This window comes from Cucumis sativus, chromosome 1, assembly GCF_000004075.3.
Source record: "Cucumis sativus cultivar 9930 chromosome 1, Cucumber_9930_V3, whole genome shotgun sequence".
Classification (NCBI taxonomy): Eukaryota; Viridiplantae; Streptophyta; class Magnoliopsida; order Cucurbitales; family Cucurbitaceae; genus Cucumis; species Cucumis sativus.
Genome location: NC_026655.2, coordinates 25,730,182 through 25,738,374, shown reverse-complemented (window position 1 = coordinate 25,738,374; position 8,193 = coordinate 25,730,182). Strand labels below are relative to the sequence as shown.

Genomic DNA, 8,193 nt, shown 5'->3' with positions numbered 1-8,193 from the left:
ACTTAATTGGGCCAACTAACCATTTGGTCTTTGTGTTGATGTAGTTGAGAAATGGGTGAACACAAAAATATCTCATACGATACAATTTAATATTATAGTAAAAATGCTATTCATCATAATTTCGTTACTTAAAATGGGAGGGTTCATTTACGTTGGGCCTAGGCCCAAATTCGGCTTTAAATGGGCCGGTCCGGCCCGGTCATCCATTTTTATCGTTCTTCTTTTGCACTCAGCTCCGTCTTCTCTGCTACCGTTCCGGTACCGGTGTTCATCATGTCTCCGCCAAGAATTCTTCTCTGCGGCGACGTTTTCGGCCGTCTCAACCAGCTTTACAAGCGTGTCGTCTCGGTGTTTCTTCTTCTTCTTCTCTCTCTTAGCAACGCGTGATCTGTTTTCTTATTCTGGTTCATTTTGTTTGCTAACCGGAGTGAGCTCATTTCTGCTACTGTAGGTTAACAAATCAGCCGGTCCGTTCGACGTGCTTCTTTGTGTTGGACAGTTTTTTCCGGACTCAACCGACCAGCTCGATGAGTTCATGGATTACGTTGAAGGTCGATCAGTAATCCCTCTTTCTACGTACTTCATTGGCGACTATGGCGTCGGTGCAGCTAAGGTTCTATTGGCTTCTTCTAAAGACTCAGCCAATCAAGGGTTTAAAATGGACGGTTTGAAGATTTGCGCGAATTTGCACTGGTTGAAAGGCAGTGGGAAGTTCACGCTACATGGTATCATTCAAATTTCTCTTACAAGGGTGTTATTTATTTAAGCATTCCACTGCACATTTAGAACAAAGATTTCAAGAACTGATACTGCTCGTTGCTAGTTTATTGATGTCCTTCCACATTTCGGGTTCCTGAATTTCCCTATTCGAGCTGAACTACAGCTCTGATCAGACATTGCACGTTTTTCTGTATCCAGACCGAATGTCCGTAGTTACTAAGAATTTACTAGAGCTCGGATTTATAGGTCCTTTATGTGGCATATTCGTCAATACATCTTGCTAGCGAAGGGAATTCCAAATAGTATCAATGTCTTCCCTTTTGAACAGAAGTTTTTTTTTTTTTTTCAGTAGGTGTTTAACCAATTGAAAGTAGAATGGCAAACGGAAGCTTGGTGCAATTTACAATTTGGATCATCAAAGCACTAAATGCTGTCTACAATCTTAATGATATATGTTGTCTTTGAACAAGTTGTACAGCTTTGATTTTCAATAACCGAACGATGTGCAACTTATTCACTTCTTCATTTGTTGATTGATTTTACATATGTAGGTTTATCTGTGGCATACTTATCTGGTAGATGTTCTTCAGATGGTCTTCCATTTGGAACATATACTCAAGATGATGTTGACGCGTTGCGAGCAATAGCTGAAGAACCTGGAGTTGTTGACTTGTTCCTCTCATATCCTTTTTTTATTATTATTCGTAGGGATTCAAATTTTTGCACAGATACTTGGGTTATACAAATGTTGAGGTACAATTCGGCATCTTCCTGTTGTAATATCATGAAATTTGTTTGTGAATATTTTCCCTATTAAATTTCAATGTCCTTAATTGATCACACAAATGAATGGCCAACTGAGGTTACAAATAGAGTACCAACATCAGATATCCCTCCTGGAGTCTCAGATCTCTCGGGAAGTGATGCTACCATCTCTGAATTAGTTGTGGAAATCAAACCTCGGTAAGTTAGATTGGAGATGACTAGATGTCTTAGCCTTTGTACCTAGTAAATTATCAATTGAATTTCATAACTTAGTCAATATGGGTGTTGAATTGAACTAATATGATATATTTAAAGTACTTCTACTTCAGTTGTCCATGCGCCTTGATAACTTCTTTAGAATACTTTTCTTGTCCACGTTGTCTTCCTATTTTTTCTCAACTGTTGTCCCTTTTTCTTTTTAATTAGGAAATTTTTTTTTTTTCAAAAAAGTTGTCAACCATCTAGGCTTGAGCGAATCATTCTAATAACTAGCACCCCTAAAGCCAGAGCTCGACAATGAGTTCCAAAGGAGAGACAACGGGATGTTCATTCTTGTTGTGAATATCCTTGCAATAACGATATAAAGACAAATGAGTTTAAAATTTGACAGCCTTGTAGTGAGCACGAGCCTTCTCGTTATCTGTCTTATAGATGATACTTAGTTTTCCCTTCTAATTCAATTTTCATAAATTTTGTATGCATCAATGTTATATTGTGCATGTGTGTGATTTTAAAGCCAAGATCTCTTTGTATAAAATGAAAGGATGCATAGGAATACAAAAACATCCCAATTGGAGCTCAACTAAAAGAGGAAGGGGGACTTCAATCGAGCCATCTAGTCATAACTAACGAATTGTTACAAAAATATTTACTCACGAGACCAAAAGAAAAGCATGAAATCTACCCTGGGATCACAGCTCTTCCACAAATTGTTCAACTCTAAAGTTTCTATTGTTTCAACTTTCTATCCCTCCAAATATTCCACTAAGTATCACAAAGTCAAGTAAACCAAGACTTGCTACCGTTTTCCCATGATTAAAAAAGAATTAGATCAAGAGGGCTAACCATTATGGGTCAGCCTAGTGGTAAAAAAGGAGACAGTCCCAATAACTAACTATGAGATCATGAGTTCAATATTGTGGAGTCAGACGGGTTGTAACAATATTGTGGAGCCTAGATAGGTATCTAGGAATTAATTTCTTGCGAGTTTTCTTAACACCCAAGTATTGTGGAGTCAGACGGGTTGTCCCGTGAGATTAGTCGAAGTGTGTGTAAGCTCATAGATAACAGACAAAAAGACCAAGAAAGGCTACAACATTATTAGTTTCCCAGTCAAATAGTTGAGACCATGGAAAATAGTAGAGTTTCTAAAAAAATGGGAGGATATAAGTCATAAAGGAGAATTTTGAGCTGGAGAAATAATAAAGACGAGGAAATAAACCACTAGGAGGGTTATCCCCAACTACTTGTCTTCTAAAAATAAGTACTTGTCCTGTCTCCCACTAGACAATGAAGAAATTGAAAAGGGAGCCCAACCAAAGTAGCTTTCCATGGATCTCTAGTAGTACCTCTCATAAACCCCTTAGGGAACCAAGCAAATGGATGGGTACGTTATTCTTTTGCAGTAACCTTATCCCACAAACTGTCAAACTTGCAAGGAAAGCACCACAATGACTTAACCAACAAGATTTCATTTCATGTCTTAAGATTCCCTATGCCCAAACCTCCAAGCTCCACTGGTTTAACTTTAGCCACATTTTGCACAGGTAGCCATGTGTAAACTCCTCTCGTCACATAAAATAGTACACAAAAGTCCATCTAGAGTTTTGCAAACTTCACAAGGATCTTGATTAATGATGTGAAATATATAGTGATACCACTAAGAACTAACTGGATCAGGGTTAAGTTTCCTCCACATAGTGAAGAAACTTCTCTTTTAAGAGAACGGACTCTTTTGAATCTTTTCGACTTCACAGTCCCACACAGGCTACTCCTGGGATTATTACCATGGGAAGACCCAAATAAGAAAGGAATGACCTCACCTCACAATCCACCCACGAAGCCCATCTCTCCAACTAGGAAGGGTCGCACTGAGGTTCCAATAACTAAGCATACGCCTCGTTAATTGTTAACCTAAGATAGATTCAAGGAAAATGCAGAATTTGGGTAAGATTGACTAAAGGCTCAACATTCTTCAAGAAAAATAAGATGATGTCATCAGCAAATGGGAGACGAGACAAAGATATATTATCTTCTCCCACCTAAAACCTCTCGTTCCACTCCTCTAAAGACAGTCCTACTCAGAATGTCCTTGAGCAAGAGGAAAATAAAATTTCAGTTGCTCGAGGGAGTCTTCTGTTTTAGCCACTGGTAAACATACATGTTGTTTTCTCTCAATTGCAATTTAGAGATCAAAATTTAATGGTTCAATTATTGCCACTATAGGAGTCCTTTTGTTTCAACAGTAGGTAATCTTATATCCAGGTCTTTTCAGTTGCCTAATAGAGTTTTAAGGATTTAAGTTTGTGTCTCAATTGGTGCCTTTGGTATGTTTCATGTTCTTATGAAAACTACAGAGCAGAAGTTTCCCTCTACATGCATAATATTGAATGTAGAACAGGCCTATACGTACAAACATACAATTATTTTGATAAAATATACTTCTTTTCCAGTTATCACATTGCAGGTACAAAAGGAGTGTTTTTTGCTCGAGAACCGTACTCTAATGTTGATGCTGTGCACGTGACTCGCTTTTTAGGTCTTGCTTCGGTAGGAAATAAAGAGAAACAGGTATGTTATGGTCTGGGCTCTCCCTCCCCAAGAGAACATAGTGTTCCATTTCTGATGCTTCACCTGCTTCTCAGAAATTTATTCATGCGATTTCTCCCATCCCATCGTCTACCATGTCTGCTGTTGAAATTAGTATGAAGCCTCCAAATACTACCTTATCTCCATACACACTCACTGAGCGGAAATCTGAAGCCTCAGACTCTGCAAAGAGGTCCAGCAATAGTGTTTCTGAATCACAATATTGGAGATATGAAGTGTCTCAGAAACGACAAAAATATGGAACCTCAGATACTAACAAGCTTTGTTTCAAGTTTACATCTTCTGGATCTTGTCCACGTGGAGAAAAATGCAACTTTCATCATGACATGGATGCAAGAGAGCAAAGCCAGAGAGGTGTTTGTTTTGATTTTCTGAATAAAGGAAAATGCGAAAGGGGTCCAGATTGCAATTTTAAACACAGCTTTCAGAATGAATTTGACAGCCACTCTGGGAAGAGGAGATCTGGAAATGCTGGAACCAATAGGTCTTTAATTCTTCATCTTGATTAATTTATTATCCCAACACACTGATGGATTATATGTTTTAAGCCTACTTATTTTCTATTCTATGATTGAGGTGCAGGTCTAAAGAATGCTGGTTTTGTTTATCAAGTCCCAATATAGAGTCACATCTTATAGTCAGTGTGGGTGAGAGTTTCTACTGTGCACTGGCCAAAGGTCCTCTTGTTCCGGATCACATATTGGTAATACCTGTAGAGCACTTTCCAAACACCCTCTCTCTAGGCCCAGATTATGAAACTGAAATCAACAGACTCCAAAATTGCCTCCGGAAGTATTTCAAGAGTCAAGGAAAGGAAGTTGTTTTCTTTGAGTGGGTTTCAAAGCGTAGCACTCATGCTAATCTTCAGGTAATTCTCTGCTCTATACATGCTATCCTTAGAACTTGAAAGTTGAAAGTTGATAGTATGATGGGTAACTTTTGCTTTTCTAACATATCAATTTTGTTTAAACTTTACCAACAAAAGCTTAGCTCAACCATCATTTGTATGATGAAGACCTAAAGGTCTGTAGTTCAAATCCCCCACCCCCATTACTCAAAAAGAAAAAAAATATATCTATTCCAACTTCAATCATGAATGAAATGAAAGGATAAGATGTTCATTAAATAGCTTTTGTCACTTGAGTACTTTTGATTTGAAAATGAGTAGCCAATTCATGATGGTGAATGAACATCTGGACTTTTGAAAACATAAACCGTTAGAATTAGTGGGCTTGGCCCAAGGAAGTATTTATCCTAATATCCTTTCCTTTTTTATCATAAGCTGTAACATATTTATCTTTCCTCCGGTATCTTTTGTTAATATGAGAAATTAATAAGAAAGTCAATCGTGGTTTTTCTACTGGTACTCGAGTTTCCATGTAACTCGGTGTCTACTTTACTTTACCGCTTTTAACATAAACTATGTATTAAAATCATGTATTCATAACTTCTAAAGAAACAATCAAATAAAATATGGTACTGTTTCCTTTTCCTATATAAATTTTATCATTTAGAGCAGTAATCTGGTCCATGGAGCATATTCTAATGAATAAGTTCTTTAAACTTAATCTTGGTGATTCACCCCAGCTAGTTGTGTTTTGATGTTAGGCTGTTCCTATTCCATCATCTAGAGCTCATGTGGTTCAGAACATATTTGATATGGCTGCTGAAAAGCTGGGCTTTAAGTTCGTGATCTCTAAATGTAAGTTAACATTGTTATTATTTTAATATCAAATTTCCAACTCTTTCTGGATTGGGCTTTATGGTTGATGTTGATGCTGTTCATTGTCTTGAGGTGGATTGCTTCCCTGCAACAAAATAATTCCAATAGTTGATGAATTTTTTGTCTTTCAAGATTCTTAATAAAATCGTTGAATCGCCATGTGAGGCATGTAATATTGATGTTTCTAGCATCTTTTCCTGATTGCAAATTGTTGTGCTGAAGTAACTTTCAATTTTATGTTGCCTCGTTTTATATTGTGATTTGTTTAGTAGAACATAAATTAGAAGATATTTTATGGTTTTCACCTCCCCTTTATTTTTTTGCTGCACTTGATTGCAGCAGCAGATGCGCCTAGTGAAGGAAGAAAATCATTGAGGACACAGTTTGATAGTGATCACAGTTTCTTCTATGCCGAACTTCCTGAATGTGTTACCTTATCGCATGTTATTGAGGAGAATGAGATATTTCCAGCCCAATTTGGACGAGAGGTTAGCTTAAATAAATTTCACAAATTCGTATAGTTTCATCCCTCCAATGTTTACCATAAAAAGAAAAAAAATATATACACTAATAAAATAAAAATGGACTAAATCAAAGATTTGGAAAATCTCATCATCACCAACAGCAACGAGACAGTGTTCCTTCGTCATAAAATGGATAGAACTTCTACAATTAAAATGGCTAAAAGAATGACCGAAAAGCCTTTTGCAGGTTCTAGCAGGCTTGCTTAACATGGCTGATAAAGCTGATTGGAGGAATTGCGCCCATTCTAAAGAAGAAGAAACAAAGATGGCTGAAGATTTCAAGATAAGATTTGAAAATTTTGATCCTAATAAGTGAGTTCTTAGTTGTATTTGGGAAATTCCTGTCATTGCCCTCATGCTTCCTAGCGACTCAAGATGCACCTCCTAAGGCTATTTTATTATCTCAAGGACATCTTGCAGAAGGTACACATTGAGTAAATTATTTGGATATTTGAACCTTTTTCCATCTTTTAGAGCGTAACAAACAGCCAGATGAAGATGATACGATGATGTCCTTTACCTGATAGCCAAGATTCTGTCACGCCAGTTGTTTCTGGATGCATTGGAGTGAAAAAAAAATGTGGTCTGTTACTGTTACATACCAGAGCTCGTAAAAGATGGCCCAGCTATCATAGGCACGTGTGACATGTCGCCAGCTGATCGGTACGAATACCTTTTCCCCATGCCTCTTACTCTTCGTACGATTCTTTTTCTTTAGAAATTTTTGTGTTGCTGTTGGAACTTTTTTCAGCGTAGCTAATTAGTTTACTTCAGCAATACCTCAGTATGTGAGAAGAGTAATATTAGTTGTATTAGATTATCGATGAAACAAGATAAGCCTGTTTAACTAACCTATTCTTTTGTTTTGCATACTATTGTTCTTAAAAACACTTCTATTGCACTTTTTAAACACGACCTGATTTTTTTTCATCATTGTAGAGCGTTTCTTACAATTTCCAAAAATCCAATTGGGGTCCATTCCATGAGGTTCTCAGCAATGGTTCAGGCTCCAACACTCAGTTCACGTCAATGAATTTATGAACCACTTTTGTTAGTCTGTGACTTTAGAGTCTAGATTGAGGTCCATTGAAGTTTGGGTTAGGTGAAGGTCATAGGTGAACGAGTGGACGAAATTGATGTGGCAAATTTTTGTATAAAATGGTATATTTTCAAATTTGAAATTCATGCGCTTTAATGAGGACAGTAACTAGGATGATTGTTATTAGGTAGAGATGTACATGAGTCGGTAGGTTGTTTTCAATTATGGGAAAACCAACATTGAAACTTGGTCGGTTGATCGGTCGGATGATTTTCCAGTCCAACTATTTTTCTAGTGAGATAACCATGAAAATGACAAAATGTTAGATAACAAACTAAAAATAGCAAATCTTCGTAGTAATAAAATTTATAGTAAAGTTAGTTGGAGAATTTTTCTTTGGACTTTCTTTATTCGGTTATACCCCTTTATAGAGGGCAATTTGTTTTTTTATCGATATAGTGTATTTGTATAGTTTGAAGAACAGAGTCGAATGCTACAGGTTCACGGATACAATATATATACAAATAATCTTTCGTTTTGAAAAATCTTAACTAAATATGATATTTTGAGATTTGATAAAATTGCATTATCGT

At 36.8% G+C, this 8,193-nt stretch overlaps 1 protein-coding gene across 5 annotated transcripts; it reads left to right on the top strand.

Moving 5' to 3' along the window:
* The first annotated feature begins 203 nt into the window (after window positions 1–203).
* LOC101211878 (zinc finger CCCH domain-containing protein 64) lies at window positions 204–7,934 on the top strand. Of its 5 annotated transcripts, none has more exons than XR_004219163.1 (11): window positions 204–348; window positions 452–725; window positions 1,272–1,401; window positions 1,564–1,683; window positions 4,158–4,275; window positions 4,350–4,798; window positions 4,897–5,182; window positions 5,923–6,016; window positions 6,377–6,525; window positions 6,749–7,224; window positions 7,501–7,934. XR_004219163.1 is itself a non-coding variant. In XM_031889838.1 (10 exons), the coding sequence occupies exons 1-10, from the start codon at window positions 274–276 to the stop codon at window positions 6,875–6,877; spliced, it is 1,785 nt and encodes a 594-aa protein (XP_031745698.1). In that variant the 5' UTR covers window positions 204–273; the 3' UTR covers window positions 6,878–7,494. The 5 variants fall into 5 exon arrangements, 3 of the variants coding, with proteins under 3 accessions (XP_031745698.1, XP_004135717.1, XP_011659983.1); XR_970208.2 differs by lacking the exon at window positions 7,501–7,934 and having other exon boundaries at window positions 6,749–6,984; window positions 7,089–7,494; XM_031889838.1 differs by lacking the exon at window positions 7,501–7,934 and having other exon boundaries at window positions 1,311–1,401; window positions 6,749–7,494.
* Window positions 7,935–8,193: the final 259 nt, after the last annotated feature.

Coding starts and splice junctions, on each gene's coding strand:
- LOC101211878 (XM_011661681.2), top strand. CDS start 274: ATGTCTCCGCCAAGAATTCTTCTCTGCGGCGACGTTTTCGGCCGTCTC. Junction 5,183..5,922: donor GCACTCATGCTAATCTTCAG/GTAATTCTCTGC, acceptor TTTTGATGTTAG/GCTGTTCCTATTCCATCATC. Junction 6,017..6,376: donor TAAGTTCGTGATCTCTAAAT/GTAAGTTAACAT, acceptor ACTTGATTGCAG/CAGCAGATGCGCCTAGTGAA.